We start from the raw sequence: 19,756 nt of genomic DNA on the forward strand, positions 1-19,756 counted from the left end.
AGTGTGGACCTCGCTAAAAGGTCAAAGAATCACGGTGTGTTCTTGGGTCCTTGGTAAGATGCCTTCTTTAGCTAGGTAAAGGGTTGCAGTCTCATCATCCTTGCCTCTTTCACTTCATGCGATGGGCTGCTCTTTGGCACATCTGGCGGACTAGAGATGCCTTTATATTTGATTCAGCCTCAGATATCCGTGGCCATGTGGGACGAGTGCGAGTCTTGCTATTATAGCAGATTTCTTCTATGATTTGAGCTGGTCTCTTTATTGGAGAGGTGGCTGCTCCATGCATGGAGGCTATTCGCTCCACCCTTGTTGTACCATATTCATCATCCCCTTCCTTTGCTCTTGTGGATTGTTGCTTGATACCTTTTTAAGAGTTTTTGTTTGTGCATTGTGTTCTTTTGCTAGCCTTTTGGCTTTGTGACAGCCATTGCCATTTTTTCTGGTAGGCTTGAATTCAAGCCTTGATGTATTCCAAAAAGGCTATGATTGTGCTTGGTTGGTGAGAAGGCCTGATGTGAATATTTCTATGCATTAATTCAAACTTCACGAAAAAAGAGAGAGAGAGAGAGGGGTGGAGGGAGGGGGAGGGGGAGGGAGGCACATGAAATGATTTGTTAATTTCTAGAAGAGGCTGAAATTGTGAAATGGCCTGTGAGACCATAAGTTGGGATTGTATGTAGAATGATACAAGTGTTTGGAAATAATAGTACAACAAAAGAAATCTACATCTAAATGTTGATGATAGATAAGGTAGCTGGTAGTGTTAGAAGTGACAAAATGGACCTAGGAGTGCCATGAGGGTACATATCATCTCAAAAGATCCCTTATTGGTCATTGACAGTCTCAATCTCATCCGTGTAGAGGCTCTAGCTCAAGCTGCTGTGTCCTCTTGTGCATGTGCTGTCAGCATACCTGTTGGGGTCTAGGACATCTGGTTCGGCCGAGCTGAACTGCTCAATCAATCAATTTTCCTTAGATAGATGTAAGCTGAGGGTGTAAATGACTCCTTGGTACTCCTTTTAGATGTAGACTGAGTGTGGTCATTGTCTGGGTGGTACTCATGAAGAAATCTATGAGCTGTCTCTATATGGACCCTCAACAAACTGGTGCTCTTACCTCTATGGATGGTCTCTCCAACCTCGTATCTCTATGAGAAAAAGACCAAGGCATTTCTGATGAGTGTAGTCCATGATTCTCAACAATGGCCTAAACCCATGCTTCAATAGACAATGTAAGTTCCCCCAGATCTTATAGGATGCCAAGCAATGATAGATGTAATGCTCCTCTATCTTTCGCTCTTGCTGGCAGATCCAGCATATATGCTCCTCTAGAAGATATGGATGTGCATCTACCAGTCTCAATATCTAGCTGGTGTGAAGAGGTGTGTGTCTGACCAATAGCACATCTAATCCCATGTGAGAGGTGAGTATGTCTAAGGCATATAATAAATCCAACCTTAGGTGTTGGAGAAAATCGTCTTGGTAGAAAGCCATCTTCATCCCCATCTCATGTACTAGTGCAGCCATGCCCTCCATTGTGTAGCCACTCGGTGGGGCATTGTGTAGCTACTCGGTGGGGTGTGTTTTTGGTGGTTAGAGAGAGAGAGAGAGAGAGAGAGAGAGAGAGAGAGAGAGAGAGAGAGAGAGAATTTTTTTACGAAAAAAAAAGAGAGAGAATTTTCATTTTGAGAAAAAGAGGAAAGAATTTGTTGGTTTTATGCAGATATCTTTCAGGAAGCAGGGCTACCTCTTTGGCTAAGACCTTACGAGGTTCTAGTAACATCATCTTATACTGCTTTGATTGAGACCATTCCAGACACTGTAAGATCCATTGTTAACGCTTGCTGTCAACATGTGCATACAGAGCACTTTTAACTGCTCTGCTTTTTCAACTGCTCTCTGCTTTCTTCTGATAATGGAACCATATGTCCTTGTTGCTTACATCCAGGCTTCCATTCATGCCATTAAAAGTCGGAATCCCACTTTATCCAGCTTGCGTGAATTTTTCTGCAACAAGTATCAAAGTGGTTCACTTGCTTTCAAACGTGCAAAGGTTTGTCTTTGTTTTTAAACATTTTATCCTTTTGGTAAATGGCAATCATGTTACTTCAAAAAAATCATTCAATAAGCATAATAATGTGTTACTGTCACTATTAGCTAAGGGTAATGCAACACATTATGTAGTGGTTAGAAGGGAAGCTTTAATGAAAATTTATCTGGTTTAAATCAAAGATAGAACTTGATGAATCTCCTTGGATCATTGCTTCATTACCTGCATTTATAATTTGCCATGCTTCTATGATATGTAAACTGCTTTTCATATGCTTGGATACTTTTGTTTTGCATAGATACTTCTAATTCTCAGAACGTTGGCAGAACGCAAGTAGAATGCCCATAGAATGAACAAGGAATAAGGGGAAAAATACAAAAGCAAACAGGGAGAATGAAAGAAAAGATAAATAAGAGAGAAGAATGAAGAGGACCAGAGGAGGGGGTCTAGTAGGGAGGAAATGAAGGATTCTAGAAGTGAGAGGGGACTTATAGCTATGATTCATGCAGTTAGTGTTGGGTAGAAGTAGCAGAATCGGTAGAGGTTTGCATTTTGCAGCAAGGTCTCTTATTAGTGGGCTGAAAAGTGTCCTCTAGACACTGTTTTACATTTACAAACTTTGCTTGGTTTGCCACCTAAACAAGGTCATTCTTTGGACATGATGCAAAACTATCCATTATCTAGTGACTCTTCCTTGAAAAATAGTACAGTTATATACTCACTAATAAATATAATAGATATCTTACATCATTGTTGCAGCTCATTGCATTGATTATTCAGTGTGGGTTGCTGGAAACACAGACAGGGATTCTCTTGATAGATTCTCTCCACATTTATTTTGTGGAATGATGGGAGCTCTTCTGCTTAAATGCAAGGATCTATTCTCGTGCAAAGGTAGGGGTGGGTGATACTTCACTTTACTGCATGCTGCACTGATGATATAGGCTATAGGTTATGATCTTGGCTGGAACTGCTGTGCATAGGTCTTGATTCTTGAACTGCATCAAGAAGGTATAACTCCACACCTGAAAAGAATGCATTGTTACCCCTGTTGCTTGCTGCTTCACCATGGTGCTCTACTATTGTGGTATGGCTTGAACTGCTGAACTGGTCATATGTGGCTTTGAACTGCTGCATACACTATGCTTGGACATCCTGGATGGGTGCCCGTGATATGAGTCATTGAGCGTGGACCATTTGGTCACTAGGTGTGAACACATCCTAAAAGTTAGGAGTCGGAAGGGTTAAGGGGTTTTGTAGTGTCGACCAGCCCTAGGGCTAGGGTGGTTATGGAGTTATATAAAATGGACTTAGGGTTCATTGTGTGCGACATCTTGTGAGATCTGTCTACTCTTGGATCCTAGTCTTAAGGTAAAAAAGGCACGTTACAAGTTAGACCTTCATTAGCTCATCAAACAGCCCCAAAACTCAAACTCACTTGGTGTGTTTTAGTGTCCCATAAGCAAACTCCCCAATTTTTGGTTGGTTCCTCATCTATAAATAGAGAGTGTGCTAGGTCACTTGTACCTCTTGTTTTGTAGGTTACCCCAGTTCTTCATCGCTTCCATCAATCAAGTGCCTCATCTAGCTGGTGCCGTTGTGAACCTTAGTTGGCACCCATCTATCTTGGGACTCCACCAGCCTGTGTTTCATTCCAGTTTGCTCTTGCCATTACCTTCAGCTCCTATAGTGGCCATCCACAGTTGTTGCCTTCATTTTGGTGACTTCTTCAAGCTGCTTATTATCCCATCTTGCTGATGTCATCATCATTTGCAGATGGTCTTTTTTGCGTTTGCAACACTTCTCAACATTTGCTTGTATTGGTGGTTACTACACTCAGAATAGGTCTCTGATGGATGCCACGCATTGACACATCCTTCACCCTACTCCCACAGGAGCTACTAGCTGTTGGACAGCTTTGTCATTGAGCACTCATTACACTTTCATTCATTATTTGTTCATTTATTCATTCATTATTCAAATTATCTTCATTTTTGCATTTTTGCATTTTTGCGTTAGTGTTTGAGTTAACTATGTTTCGGTTGTGGTTGTACACTTTATGCTTTCTTTCGCAAACCATAGCATATCTTCACATGGTACTAGAGCTAGTGCTCTTAGAAAGGGTTGTGAAAATATCATTATAGTGTTCTGTTTGCTTTTGATTACACTATACATTACGTGCTGACTCACGAAAGCTTAGACCAATCCATCTTGGGATGCTTTGATATTTCTTAGGCTACTCCTATAATGGAGGCTTTATTGAGGCATTATGGTCTTGATTTGGAGAAAAATGCTCAATCAGCTTCGTCTACTAACCTTTCTTCTAAGGATTAGTTACAAGCCTAACTCTTCTTTGTCTCGTATTCCTTACAAGATGCATCTTAGTTGGAGTACTTCAGTAAAGAGACTGATCACCTCTCAGTTGAAGAAAGACCATCTCCACTTGGGATGCACTCAAAAATTCAAAATTTTCACAATCAAGCTCGATGGCAGGCTTGTGCAATCCATTTTTATGTGATTCTGACTATGTCTATATTGATCCTTCAATTATGTAAGGATGGACTGTAAAAGTCACCATGGAGACCCAGATCGTTACTTGGATTAGAAAAATTCGCCATGATGAGAGGTGTTTGACAAGGTAACCTCTATCTTCTGTTTCATTTGAGTATGAGTTTAGTACTTTATATTCACCCCCACATTGCTTGTCCTTCCCTTTCTAATTCACTTTATATTTAGATTCATTGACACACTTAGAAACCTACTTTAGACCTAGTATAGATTATCAAATCTCAACACACATTGTCTTTGATGCGCATTCAAGCTTTAGGCCATCATTAGAAGACAAAGTTGAACCACGTTGCATTGTGGTGCATTATTGTTAGGAATGCCACCTGCACACTATGGATCCCCCCAATGTTTGGAAGTGCGTCATTCTCTCCGGTTTGGTTTTGTGGAGAATCCTTCTCCAATACATTGTCCCATCCTCGTAGGTTGCTCAAAAGCACAGAATCCCCTTGTGTTGATGAGTCACCTCCTTCTTTGAAAGAACCAAAGGGTGGAGAGGAATCGCCTAGATACTTAGACCCAACCACCGTCCTTGATTGATTCTAGATAAGAATCATGTTTTGATGTCGACGCTAATGTTGGGTTTTACTTACGCCTATGCTCACAGAGGAGTGTCAGTGATCCGCAATAGGATACTTGGACAGTTTTTACTCTGTCTAAGAGAGGTTTTTCCCCCCCATCACATTATTCTCTATTTGTGTGTTTATGTTGCACAGTTCGGTCACCTACTGCACTTTACACACTTTCGGGTGTGACTTAAGGCACTTACACAACCCTAAGGTCTAAGGGTTGGACTTTGTACTTGACTTGCACATTAGTGAATGAATCATGTGTTGAGTTGTGTCTACACACTCTCTCTCTATTGTCTACATTGGGTATTGAGGTGATAGCTGCCATCTCCATCTTCAACATTTGGTGTGAGTTGAAGATTCATCAACCTCCTTGTCAGTCCCACTTGAGGTTCGATCAGGCAATAGTTCCCATGCCAGCAGTAGTAGCAGCCACAGCTTCGACTACAGCTCCATTGCCCAACCACCCTTCCAAGTAGGCTGTGTTGCCTGCAGCTTGCCCCATCAGCAGTTGTTGCATTTGTTGCCCTGTGGCTGCCATCCTGCAGTGGCCGCTGCCCAGCAGCCGCCGACGTCTCCCTGTCCAGCATTTGCCGTCCCTTGCTCTACTTGCGTCGCCTGTGTAGCGCCTCCTCCAGCCCCATCGCCAGCTCCAGACACCCTATTTGCTAGCGTGCTGCCAACTCTTCCAGCTTGTTCAGGCTGCTGCCTACCAGTGCGGGCAATCTCACCTGCATTTTTGGCAATCACAATTCGTGTTCAGCTCGTCTTTTCCTTGTTTTCGGCCATCACAAGTATATCTCATTATTTTATTCAAAAAATCAGAGCTACAACAAAGAGCTTCTACAAAGAAAGGTGCATTTCTGCTTCAGCTAGTGTTTTTGGGCACAAATCGCAGAAAATTTTTGAAATTCAGGTCCGAAAATTTGGGGCTTTTGCATGTTTGGCAAACATTGGCACATGTACTGAAGATTTAGTCTGAAATTGACTGAAATTTTGCACTTTGGACTGTTAAAATTTGAGGCTTTTGCATTTTTCATGCTGCTGAGCATTGTTCGTGCATTGGACAGCATGCTCTTTGTTGAAATCTGTGGAAATTTTAGCACATTGGACAGTAGAGATCAAGTTTGACACAGTTTTGTTAATTACAACTTGGTGTTTGCTGTAATTTCTGGAAATTTGCAGATTTCTAGGTCAATCCAGATTTGGTTATTGCTCGTGTGCCTTTTGGAAGAGTGACATTTATCATGGCCAATCAAGGATAGAGTGATGTATTCACTTATGTATCTAAAGAGGATAGTTTGGATGGCAATAACTATTCTTTGTGGTTCTTCATGATGAAGAATGCGCTTGTTGCTAAAAATCTTTGGGAGTATGTTAGTGGTAAAGAAGTCCGTCTTGGAGTTGTGGCTCCTGCAAGTCCTCCCCAAGGAGGACGTGGTCAAAGGCTAGCTCCAGGTCAGCCACTACCTCAAAGAACAGTTGCATAGAAGGCTTGAGACACTCATGATGCCTAAATATTGCCGCTTATTGCATTGGTAGTTCAACGGTCCATAATCTCGCATATACGGTTTGCTACTTTTTCATGAGTAGCATGGCTTACACTTGAGTAAATGTTTGCCAAAAAAAATGACACACATTTCTTTCTTGAAAAAGGAGCTTGAAAATGTGAAGATGGACGAAGGTGATGCTATGTAGGATCATCTTAACAAAATTCAAGGCTTATGTGAGTAGTTGATGAATATAGATAAGTGTTATTTTGATGCATAAATGATCTCTACTACTTTGAATTCCTTGCCACCTTCTTATATGGACTTTCACATGGCATTGAATCTCACAATGAGAATTTTTGTGCAGCCACTTACATTTCTTCAGTTGGTTAGTTTGTTGTTGGAAGAAGAGCAAACAAGGTAGAATAGTGGGGTGGATGTTGCAGCCTCTAAACAGGCCTTTATGGCAAAATAGAAGGGTAGGGGCAATCAATCTAGGAATGGTCCATAGAGTTCTTGAAGTTGAGGCACTTCATATAACAACAAGGAGTAGGGGGGACACGCAAGCCAAGAAGGGCAAGTGCCATTATTGTAAAAAGCTAGGTTACTATATCACAAAATACAAGAAATGCATTGCGAAGGAAAAAAAGGAGTCTGGGATGTTTGTTTCCGTCTATTGCTACTATATAGAGTGTGCGTCGTTTGTTGTTGACCGTGACTACTGTTTTTACACTTGCAGTTGCGATTCTTCTTGGGCAGATAGAGCATTCAGCTCTATATAGGATGCTAGCACTTGGTTCTTTGACAGTGGTGCTTCTAAGCACGTTACATCTCGCAAGGATTTGTTTACTTTTGTTATTACAACTCCTGTTGGAAAATTTGTGCAATGTGCCAACAGTGCATCTTATCCTGTTAGAGATGTTGTCTTAAAAGCCATTGATGGCTCTATTCTCTGTTTGCAGGATGCATTATATGTGCCAGGGATAAAGAAGAATTTGTTGTCTATTTTTTCTTTAGCAAAATGCAAAACGCAAGTCACATTTGATGATAACAAATGCATGGTCAGGGATAAGGAATTCTTGACTTTGGTATTGATTGGCACACTATGTCATGGACTCTATGAGTTAGATGCTCATTCGATTGATCAGTCAGTCTATTTGGCATCTACTATTACTTCGGCTATGTCATAGGCAGAGTTATGGCATGCTTGCAGGGGGCATGCTATTATGGGAGTTTGATGCTTACGCAACGTATTCAGATGTTAGATGGTTTACTTCTCTTGGAGAGATCTCTTGAGCATATTTGTGAGGATGCATTTTGGGAAATGTGTTGGTTCTCTTTTCCTCATGATGTTCCTTTAATACATTCGGATGTATGTGGACCTATGTAGATAAAGTCATTGGGTGGATGTTATTATTTCATTACCTTCATTGATGACTTTACTCACTTTTGTTGGGCTATTCATTGGTGAAAAAATCAGAAGTGTATCATGCATTTTTGGCTTTTATTGTACTTGTGAAATTCCATTAGGGGACCGTTGTGCTAGTGTGAATGCTCACTTATTCATGAATATTTTTACTTCCTAGTTGGAGAAGGTTTTTTGTCCCATGTGAACGCCCACCTTGGGTGTCGTACTATAGTACCTTAGGGATTTTATTTTCATTTGATTCATTCTCACATAGTGGATGTGACATTCCAACACTCCTCTCTTTTGTTGCTGTTCTCTATTCACTCTGAGTGTGAGCATGTGCATGTGTGTAGCTGAGCTTTGGCTGATCCAACTGATGGTCTTTGCCTCTGAATCTCCTGCAGTAGCTCTTTAAATGTGAACCAGTCTCCCACTGAGGCAGCAATCTCTAGAGTGAATGTCCCCCAAGATGGGTAAGTACTTTGTTCAAGAGTGTGGCTTGACTCTAAACTGAAATGGTAATTGAATAGAAGGGGCTGCCTCCATGGGGCACCTTTATGGCTAGTCGGCTATATTTTACTGGTCCTTAAATGCAGGTTGGCCAGCTTCAGGTCAGCCATATTTGCAGTTCTTGGCTATTTATGCATGCCTACCATTTCACTCTGTGTCAATCATCATTATTTCCAGCCTCCCTCACCATTTTGTTGTTCAACCTCTTGCCTGTGTTTGGCACCCTCATTGATACTCCGTGCTGTATGTAGGGCCGGCAGACTGCAGCCTTGTACCTTTGTGATCGATTAGTTTTGTTTCTTTCGTTCCATTGCATCTCTTGTCTCCATCTTCTCTTCCAACTCTGTATTCTTATTCTTTTCTACTGTGCACTCTCATGTGATATCATTTGCCAGGGTGCACTGCTCCAAAATGTCTAGAAAAGGGCCACCCAGATGTCACAACTCTATAGAAACAGAATTTGTATCATTTTTCATTAATTTGTCTATATAATGATTTATTAAATTTGTTTCCTTTGCACTAATTAGATATAAAGAAAAGTGCATTGGAGCTGGCCACTGATGAGTGGTCACAGGTTATGGTGGACCCACGCGGTGGGTTAGAGAAAAGATAGTTCACACTTCCACCTATATGGCCCGATTCAGTGCCTGTGACTAGAACTCATGCATATCAAGGTTAGACTCGCACACAGAAAGGATTGATGCCTTGAAGTATGGGCTAGATCCGCCAGAACAGACAGTTACAATCAACAAGATGGCATGATCATGAAATGCTTGTACAATGTGCATGTGTAGGCTGAAAGCTTGAAATACACATTTTCTTTGCATAGGAATATCACATGAAGATTCTGATACCGTTTTTGCGATGTACACGGAAAAAGCATTCATATGACACCCATATTGGGGGGTCCCTAAATTTTAGGAGGTCCCTAAATTTTAGGAGCCTCGAATTAGCCTAAAAATGCTAGTTCTAAAAAATAGGGATGTCTTTTTAAAAATAGTAAATTCTGTACTCTGACTATGCTTACTAAATTTGGTTGTTTCTATTCTTGATACTATTCAGCCCAAAAAGGAAGGCCATACAGAAGAGACAAGTGTCAAGACACTTGTCACACAAGTTTCCAAGTGTCCTACCATTTGTCACATCTCATGACATGTGGCTGGACACTTGTCTTGTGCTACTTCACTTTTCCCTTTTGTACTAGCTCTTCCCTCTCCTATAAATAAGAGCTCGTTTTTCTTCATTCAGCATCATTTTTCTTTGCTGTAAACTCATGTACAACACCCAGAGATAGACAGAAACTGGCCCCATCCATCCCCATCATCATCCCCCACTTCTCTATTATCAAATTCTTGCATATTCCCTCTTCTATCATTGCTGTTTTACAGGATAGCAAGTCTGTAAATTCATTACAGCACCTCCTTCTCGAGCTCTTTCTTCCATTTTAGCAACAACGCATGTACTGCTGATCAACGATGGAGAAAGGCTGATTTCCCCTCTTTCTTCTCTCATACTGTAAAGAAATCAGTTCTTATCATTGCATAATAGATAATGCATGTGTGTTTGTACATCTTTGCATGATCTTGTGAGAGTGAGAATTACTTCTCCTCACTCTCAGGTTGATTGTAACTGAGGTCTTCCCTAAGGGACTTGGGTTGAGCAGAAATACATTTTCTTCAAGGAGGGGGGGTTGCCCGTCTTCAACCCTCAATCTTGTCTCCATTACTTTTACATTTTCATGGCTGTAATTTTATGAGTAATTTTCATTTTCAGCTTTAAGTGTTCATTCTCTTTTATATTAAATCTCGAAAACAAGCGAATAGCATAATTGTTAAGCATACTACGTTGTTCAGGGCGTTTACAGTGGTATCAGAGCTTTGGCTCGGTCCTCACCCCAATACTGGTAGTGCTTACAATTATAAGTTTGTTTGTTTTCAGCCCTTGCATCGAGTGCTTGAGCATATTTTTCTTAGAGTCTCAATGGATCAGTCGAGTGCTATCCTTCAAGCCATTCAAAGTCTTAGAGAGGAGAACCAACAAATTCGTGAGTAACTTCTCAAACTAGAAAAAGTTAAGAATCCCAAAGAATTCAAGGAAAGAAGCCCACTTGCTTCAAGGAGACAAAGCCATACCAATGAAAGGAGCCGATCAAGAAGTCCAACTACTTCTAAGAGGCAGAGGCAGTCCCATTCTACTTCAAGACAAAGAAAGAGATTGTATCAAAGCTCATCCTCTTCTTCAAAGTCATCTGGCGCCTACTCTGATGGACCCTCTTCTAGTGACGAAGAGCCACATCCTTCTCGTGGAAGACCTTATCATCGTCCAAGGTGTCGACATTCTTCACCCTCGTTTCCATCTTCATCCCCATCCCCATTAAGCACTTCATCATCTTCAACCTCAAGTTCCGGGCTTGGACGAAGGCATAATAAGAAGAAGAAGACTAAGTCACTATCTTAACTTGAAAAGAAGATCAAGTTCAGTATTCTCAGGGAACTCATTGACCATGCTGAGACATGGGAAATGGAGCACAATGGCAACAAATCATTCCAAAAGAATGATAAGCAGAGAGTAGCTGATGATGAGGAGTATTCAGCCCCAAATGAAGGACAAAAACACCGGCAAAAGCAGCCATCAAATCAAAAGAAGATGAAGCCCTATGCACCTCCTAATGCTCCTCAATTTTGCTCCAATCTATACCCACAAGAAAAGTAACTTTCCGAAGAAGAAAAGCAGCGCTTCATGAAAGAAGGGAAGTGCTTTAAATGTGGACAAACAAGCCACATAGCGAAGCAATGTCCAAACAAAGGACAAAGCAAGGCTTTTGACAACAAGCCTAAGTCGCTAGTGAAAATCAATGCTATCAGTGATGTAGTTGCAAACACAACTCACACTCCAGAGATGCGCAAATTATTAAAAGCTTGGGCACAGTTGCAAGGTAAGCAAGCACTATTCTTGATAGATCTTCAATCCTATCCTCTCTTCTTGCATCCGACAAGATGGATGGGGCAAACTAACCTCTATTTTTGTGCTACATGAAGTGTCTCCTTGATGATTGTGAACTTTGGGATTTTGTTACTGTCCCAATATGCTGATATACTGTGGATCATTATGATGGTGTGACTGCGGATTTGATAGCTTTATGGGATCCGTGGAGTGCTAGAGTCTATTGTTCTCTCTGTTTGAGTCGCATAGATTTTGTGCTCGTGCATGTTAGACATATGTGCACTGCTGCAAAGGATTGGCAAATATTGACATCTCTCTTCTAGATCTAGACATCGGGGCATTGATTATCTCTTTAGTTGAAGTTATGACAGCTTTTTGTCGCACATTTCCCTACGATGAGGGATCACATTCACATGATGGAGGAGATTTGGGATGAGCTTGTATCCCTTGGTACAGATATTTCTTCAGAGGACCTTGTTGTGACACTTCTCTCACATATTCCATCACTGATATATGATGTGTTCTATATGAGTCTTTTCATTTCTCGTAGCTCGGAGACTCTCACTTGGGAGGAGCTAGTCCCATTGGTGCTTGAGCAAGATGCGTGTCATAGTGAGATAGATTCTTGCGGAGCTCTTGAACATGGCTATGCTCATGTATCCTCATTTAGAGGCATAGGATAAGCCGATTAGAAAAAAAAGAAGAGGAATAAGTTGGAGTCATCTTTTGACTTTGATACAGATTTTTTGGGGAAGCGTAGAGGATATCCCACGTGCCCTCGTTATGGGAAGACCTCACACCCCGAGAAGAAGTGTTGGAGAAAATATCCTCACCTTCGTCGACGAGCAAGGGGTGGATCTACATCGGACCCTTTATCTACCTCTTCTTCGTCACATTCTATTACCATTGAGTTAGTGCTTCTACACATTTCTTAGGTGGAGGAGCCTTCTTCGATTGTCTCGTCTTCTAAGCAATGTTGGCTCATTGAGAGTGGCGCATCGACATAGCAACAAAGAAACATGTTTCTTTGAGTTTAAAACTTACGAATCATGTCTCGAAGTAAAAAATGTTTCTGAGAGTAAATAACATGAGGGTTTTTTTTTTTTTGGGTGGATAGGGAATAAAAAAACATGGCTTTTTTGACAAAAACTGTTGGGCAATGTTAAAATGATGACGATGATGATGAGTAATGACTTATGAGGGCTCAAAATTTGTTATTGGATTCTATCAATTTATGATGCATTATGGATTTTGGCATTTTATTCGTGTATTTTGGAATGAAAATCATGATGTTGCAACTTGACTCAATCCATATTATACATGGGCTATTTACATGTTTATTTCAATTTTCTTTATATGATATGTATGAATCATAATGTTTTAGGTTTGAACCATAGTATAGCTTGTCCAAAGACTATGACATAAGTCAATAATGGGTCATAGATGTGTAACATATTATTCTGAATTGGCTCTCGTGTATTATCACTTAAGATCAGTCGGCCTTTTTTTGTTTAAGAGAGAGTTTCATAGAGGTTTAAAACCTCTTTTCCTACTTAAAAATATAAAAAATTCCTATATAAAAAAATCCGCATTTCTTATTTTACCCCCTCTAGAAAGAAACTTATGAAACATGGTTATGATGTTTCATTTCTGAATGTTTCTAATGTTTCTAGCTGCTATGTGCATCAAGTCTTATGACTCCACGAGGTGATTTATTGCAGGAGCTCCATTCGTCTGAGGGTCTTGTCACTATTGGTGACCTCTCTTCAATGCCTATAATGGTGTTGGCACATTGTCTCTATTTTTTGACTGTCCATTGAGCTCCGTTTCAGAGGCCCTACATATTTTGGACTTGGACTTTTATCTCCTTTTAGTTTATGGGCTTCCTCGACTCACGACCTGTGTTTTCTTCACCAAGCTGGCTATCTTTGTTGAGGATTCTTTTGTAGGAGCCACTTTTGCGACAGAGTGGTAGGAGAGGGGGACTATCCCTAGCCCATTCCCCTTCCATTGTGCATGGCTCTCCGAGGCACCTTTCTATTGCCCCATCCATTCTTGAGTGTGCATCATTTATCCCATAGGTTCCATTCCATCCCTTACCATCTCTTGTGGTGGTTTCCTCGTACCTTTCATTCCTTTCAAGGGGGGACGATATCGGTGATGCAGTTGTGGGTTTCTTGGCCCTTTGTGTTTCAGAGGGGGCTTCTCAAGATTGTGAGGAGTTTTTTCAAGGTTTCCACTCTACTTTGGGCTTTTCCTTTATGTGGCAATCTCTTTTCTTCATTATCAAGTCACCCTTCCTTGTTGCTCGGCCCTTGGTCCGTGTTGTCTCTATGCAACTTCTGGCGCCTTCAATAGTTACTCGCTATTGTCTCATAGTTGGGTTTGAGGCTTGGCTCTCCCATCCCTGATTGGAGTTTTCAAGAGTGATCTGTTTGAGTCTCTCGGTTTCCATTGCCCTTTGATGGCCTTTTGTTTGAACAGGCTTTCGATATGGAGAGAGGGTCTTGCTCCTTGGCTGGCTTTCTCTATCGACGGACTTCATCTGCTTTGGCACTCTTTTTGCCACCCTTTGATCCGCATCTCATTTGGTCTTTTGCCACATCCAGGACTTGAGAGGGGGTTTAGCAATCATGTGTGTCTTGTGTAATCATCTCTTGCTTGTGAGTCTGCGTTAGCCGAGGATGTTAGGAGCTCTGACATTGTCTTTGCCTGCCACTTTATGTGCTTTAGGCACTTTAGATGAAGGGCACATTAGTGCATTTCTTTTTGGGCAATTTTGGTTTCCCCAGGCGCCCTATTTCGGGCCTAGACACTTTTGGCCTTAGTTTGCTTATATATAGGTGCCGGCAGGCTTGCCCTCCCACTCTCATTATCCATCATTGATCCTTCGTGATCAGCCAGCTCTTCTTATTCTCTCTTCCCCTTGCTACCGTTTGGCACCATATTGATGCTTAGGGTTGTGTGTTGGGGCTGATTGTCGCAGCCTTGTACCTTCAGCCATTGCAGTCACATTGTTCCTTCTCTCTCATGCGTTCTCTTCTTATCTCCTCCTCTCCATGTTCACTTTCATGTTTCCATTGGGCACTCTCACGATATTGACATATACAAAATGCCAATGTTGCCTGGGAGAATTCAAAGTACAGCCATGTTTGATGTCATCTCATAAGTAAAGTGGAGATAACAAGTGACATGAGATATTGCTGAACATATGAGAGAGAGAGAAATGAAATGATATATTAACGTCTACAAAAGGCCAAAATGACCTTTGAGACCATGAGTTACAATCATGTGTATGATGGTACAACTGTTTGGGCAAAATATGTAGCACAAAGCAAAATAAGAAAGGAAACTAACTATGGCTATGTGTAAAACATAGATCTCTATCTAGTAACAATGAGCTCCAAATGGTACAATTTCATGTGGGTATATATATATATATATATATATAGAGAGAGAGAGAGAGAGAGAGAGAGAGAGAGGATTATAAAAAAGAAAATAGAGAGAGGGAGGGAGGGAAGGAGGTATTTACATCTCCAAAAAACTAGAATGGCCTATGAGATAGAAATGAGTACATCTAATCATGTTGACTCAACTCAAGAACAACAAGAAAAATAAAAATGACTAACTATGCTGATGCTTACAATCGGCACAATTGTAAGTATAAGCTAACATCCTATACAAAATGATATGTCGATTATCCTTCAGTGGACTTGGAGGATCCCATCTTGATCAACAGGGTTCTCTGGAAACACTATACTCTCCTTGAGGCAAGAATATCTGCCATGGGGTGGTCCAAGATAGTGAGTGCATTGAGAGAGAGAGAGAGAGAGAGAGAGAGAGAGAGAGAGAGAGCTGTGTTAATGTCTACAAAAGGACAGATTGGGCTATGAGACAAAAGTAGATACATTCGAAGTCCAAGAAACTATCATGTTTCCTAAGTAAAATAATGAATACATAATCTAAATACATCTAGCTAGGAAACAACAAAAACCTGAAAATACTAAAAAGCACTAGGGATCGAATACAATGTGGAACTTATATGGGGATCAGTATTATCTCAAGATATTCCTCATGGGTCTGCCCAGCATGTTGAGTCATTCCTACATCTTGTAATCTTGTACCTTTTTCATGATTGATACAATCACCTATTATAAAAAAAGAAGAGAGAGAGAGAGTATATAAGATGTGGATTTTTTGTTGTCCCTGGCAGACCAACTTTGTTGAGAGCATGGCTGGCTACTCTATCCTTTGCTATTTTCTACAGGTACCTATAAAGTGAGAAGTCAGTTTGAATGTGACTTCCAAAAAGTTTTGCTGTCTGACCTTTTTGCATCTTCAGGTTAAAGACCGGCATAATGGAAATTTACTCATTGATGAAGAGGGCCACATTATACATATTGATTTTGGTTTCATGCTTTCCAATTCACCTGGAGGAGTCAACTTTGAGAGTGCTCCTTTCAAGCTAACTCGTGAACTTCTGGAGGTCAATTCACTGCAAATTGCAATGCTTAGTTTGTAATTTACTGCCCGATCTGTATTATTAATTGTAGTGCATGATTTTATTATTTTGCCGTGTAAATGAGCAAGCAGGTCATGGATTCAGATGCTGAAGGAACTGCCAGTGAATTCTTCGACTACTTCAAGGTATTGCAAATGTTTTAAGTAGCAGAATAGGTAGTCAGTTTAGTATAAAGCACTCCATCAATTGGGAGGATTGTATCTTTACTTATTCTAGTAAGTTCTTGTGGACAGGTCTTATGCATACAAGGATTCCTAACATGCAGAAAGCATGCGGAGCGTATAATTCTTTTAGTGGAAATGATGCAGGTGAGGTCTTCCCTAGCTGTTAATTTTGGTTAATGGCAGTTACCCACTGAACATCAATTAGAGCTATTGGATTTTAGCAACCTGAAGGACTGCTCGTTTCAAATTTTGTTGCTGCAGGATTCTGGATTTCCTTGCTTTAAGGGAGGCCTAAAGACTATACAAAATCTGCGTAAGAGATTCCATTTGAGTTTAACAGAAGAGGCAAGTCTGACACTTGTCTATTTTCAATTGCATCTTTTTATTTCGAAACTATGCTAAAACATGAGAATCTTACTAAAGATCACTTTCTGTGAACAGCAATGTGTATCGCTGGTGCTTTCTCTGATTAGCAACAGTTTGGATTCTTGGCGAACTCGGCAGTATGATTATTATCAGCGTGTGCTGAATGGCATTCTTTGATCCACCGTCTACCTTCTTATCTCAATATTCTTTATCGTTCTTGGTTCTCTGCTTGAGAGCCAGGTTAAGCTTTTTGCAGATGCTCTGATACCATTTGTATCTGAGCCAGTTGTATTCTATTGGCTTTGTCAGTCAAGGAATTTGGCATAGCCAAACAGGTCTGATTTGGCCTTGTTGTATGCCTATATGGTGCCATGTGAAGGGGAAGTATGGAATTACATATGGCGTCAGGTTCAAGGAGCTGGGTGGTAAAGTTCAACCTGCCAATGGAAAGGAGCGTGCTTTACACATCGTGAGCTGTTTTCCTACACTCTGGCACCATATTCCCCATCCGGTCAAGCCATATAGTCGGTAGAGGTTTCGATAAGTCTTGTAAAGAAGAGCAGTTTTGATTGGTGTAAAGTGTTGTCTCAAATAGGTATTCTAGTAGGGTGTTGTCCCAGAAACAGGGGCATCACCAGAAATCAATCTAAGGTTGGGAAAAAGAAACATTCCATTTGTTATGTCTTCTCCTGAAAGTTGTTTATTACTCAGCAATAATACATGGCGGTGTTGCATTGTATAGCAAAGAGATCTTTCTGAGGTATATCAATTTTTGCTTTGTATGCAAGGCACAGGATTGTAACAATGCAGAGGTGGCCTAATGGGGATGGATTGACACCTGTAGGAATTGAAAGTCACCCTAAAAGTCCTATGAATGTTCCAAAAAGATTGAGATGTGCATTGAATGCATTGAAAATAGATAACGAGGTTTCCTGTAAGATCGGCTAACTCATGATAGAATATCAAATTGAAGGGAAGGAAAAAAGGAAAAAGAAAAGAGGGGATTGAAAACGGTTAAAAGTGATTAAAGGTGATGGAATGCTTAGTGCAAGTATATTTTTGACGCCTTATTGGCATCTTGTGTGCACGCCCCAAACACCCACCCCACAAATAAATCCACGCACAAACATAAGAGTACGAACGAGGACATTGGTCTGGTGTTATATTTGAGCTGTGTCTTAAGGAGCAATCATACATGGTGAATTGTGAACTTATTGTATTGGCCTTGTCTAATGTGCTATCACATGATCCTTCAATTGTATAGGCCCTCTTCGGGCTTTGAGCGGATATGCACTCGTAAATCTTAAAAGTGCCTTTGCTCGCGAAGACTACCTAGCTTGCTATCATAGATTAGTAAGAGGATTGTAGGTTGCGATGCAAGTTTCGATGTGTCTTGAATAATAGTGTGCACACGATTTTGCAACTTCTTAGAGCCTCTTGTTTTGATATTTGTTAATAGATTTATATGCATGATTTTCTTGTTATACCCTCTCTCGAATGTGATGCAAAAGCTCAATTGCAACCAATGGTCCCAAGGGATACAATGTGTTGAGATGTATTGTCCAAAGAATTAAACCATAACATAGTGTTACAATTGTAACGTGCCCAAAGCACCAGCATGTAGATTTGTGAGGAGTTATGCATTCAAGTATTAATCATGTTTACCAATTTCATGGGTGGCTTGCCATAAGACCTACATTCACTAGGTGATTTACCCACTATAGGGTACTTGTACCAGATGATCTATTTGTAGTGGGTGGCTCTTTGTGCTATGTATATTCATGCTTGTTTACTTTGAGTTGTACCAGATCATATCACTTAAGAGAGAGGGAGATAAGAAGAATTGTTAGTCGTCACATGTGTTGCTGCTTGTATGAGTTGCATTAATCTTTCTAATGCTTCGAGCTTGGTGTTTGTTGATCATTTGCTTTTTGAGTTATTGTGTTTCCCATTGTTAATTGTATCAATGTTTATACATTCATTTGTGCATTCTCATGTGGTATTAGAGGGCTAGATATTTGATTATAATGCAATTTTTCTTTTGTTTTGATATACGCAGGTGTGCAATTGTGGTGTTTGTTATCGTGGGAGATGTTGAACTTTGCACTGTTGCTGTTTGTGATTCTAGTTTGTTTGTGGGGGGCTTGTTGGGTGATTGTGATTTTGGTTAGAAAACTTGCTTTCCTTGCTTAGGGATGTTGAAGATCGTGTGGTTTGCTTGTTGCTACTATTGTTAGGGTTGGAATAGTTTGTATCTACAATTCTTTAATCTTCTAGACTTTATGTGTTGGGTTGACTTGCTCCTCTCATTATGGTAACCTTCAATTATGTTGATTTTTTGTCTTCGTATTGGTTGTTTAACTTTTTTAGGTTAAGAGAGGGCCTAGTGTGTTGATTGTGGTTCATTACTATCCTCACTTCACTATTGTGCTTGTCTCTAATTGTTTGTGTGCTTGAGTTGTGTATGGACTATTGAACTCTTGTGTTGTTCTAGTGGAACAACCATAAAGCCCCCGAGTCTCTCTCTCTCTATGCCATTCTTTGTTATCACCTTTGCATATCACCATTTTTATTATCATTATTCTATGTAATGCGCTTAGATTTCTTTGATAATGGTCTAAGCTTGTTTTTGACAAAAGAACGAATCTAAAGCATGGCTATGGTAGCTTGAAGAGAGAGAGAGAGAACTCATGAAGATATAGAATTGAAGATGGAATGTTACACAAGTGAATTAGGTTCTAAGATTGATTAGCTTGGACTCATAAACACAGTCTTGTGTGGTTCGATAATGACTTATACTCTCAACTGAAAGGACAAAATTACCATCATGTTCAATTACTCATTTTGCAAGTACAATGCTTTATAGTAGTTAGGTTGTTCCACTCTCCTCACTGTGCATATGGGATTCAGGATATCTCTTCGTAGAGCATACATAATTTGTTATTTCTCAACACCCCTCCCCTCAAATGATGAGTCCCTACATTTGATGGCTTTTGCCCCCTCCCCCCCTCTCCACATGATAACATGGCCCGAGAGATTGGCTCATAGGCAACCTAGTCAAGTTAAAGCTTGAGAATTTACATCTTTGGCAAGGGTTTTTACAAAGAAAATCCACTAAGGGAAACATTGAGATCCACTATGGGAACAAATTCCTTAGAACAATTTGTCAG

General features: G+C 40.5%; 1 protein-coding gene across 1 annotated transcript in view; it reads left to right on the forward strand.

The window, feature by feature from the left end:
• LOC148018706 (phosphatidylinositol 4-kinase beta 1-like) overlaps nucleotides 1-17,480 on the forward strand; it is a 51,070-nt gene extending 33,590 nt beyond the window's left edge. The window contains exons 9-16 of the mRNA XM_087661026.1: nucleotides 1,723-1,820; nucleotides 1,948-2,052; nucleotides 15,748-15,801; nucleotides 15,877-16,020; nucleotides 16,128-16,181; nucleotides 16,290-16,364; nucleotides 16,482-16,565; nucleotides 16,662-17,480. Of these exons, the coding sequence (XP_087517152.1) occupies nucleotides 1,723-1,820; nucleotides 1,948-2,052; nucleotides 15,748-15,801; nucleotides 15,877-16,020; nucleotides 16,128-16,181; nucleotides 16,290-16,364; nucleotides 16,482-16,565; nucleotides 16,662-16,763 (716 nt within the window). The 3' untranslated portion in view covers nucleotides 16,764-17,480. The remainder of the gene's footprint in view (nucleotides 1-1,722; nucleotides 1,821-1,947; nucleotides 2,053-15,747; nucleotides 15,802-15,876; nucleotides 16,021-16,127; nucleotides 16,182-16,289; nucleotides 16,365-16,481; nucleotides 16,566-16,661) is intronic.
• Nucleotides 17,481-19,756: the final 2,276 nt, after the last annotated feature.

Source organism: Lygodium microphyllum, chromosome 20 (assembly GCF_053477565.2).
Source record: "Lygodium microphyllum isolate KBCC chromosome 20, Lygodium_microphyllum_v1.1.10, whole genome shotgun sequence".
In the NCBI taxonomy this organism is placed as follows: domain Eukaryota; kingdom Viridiplantae; phylum Streptophyta; class Polypodiopsida; order Schizaeales; family Lygodiaceae; genus Lygodium; species Lygodium microphyllum.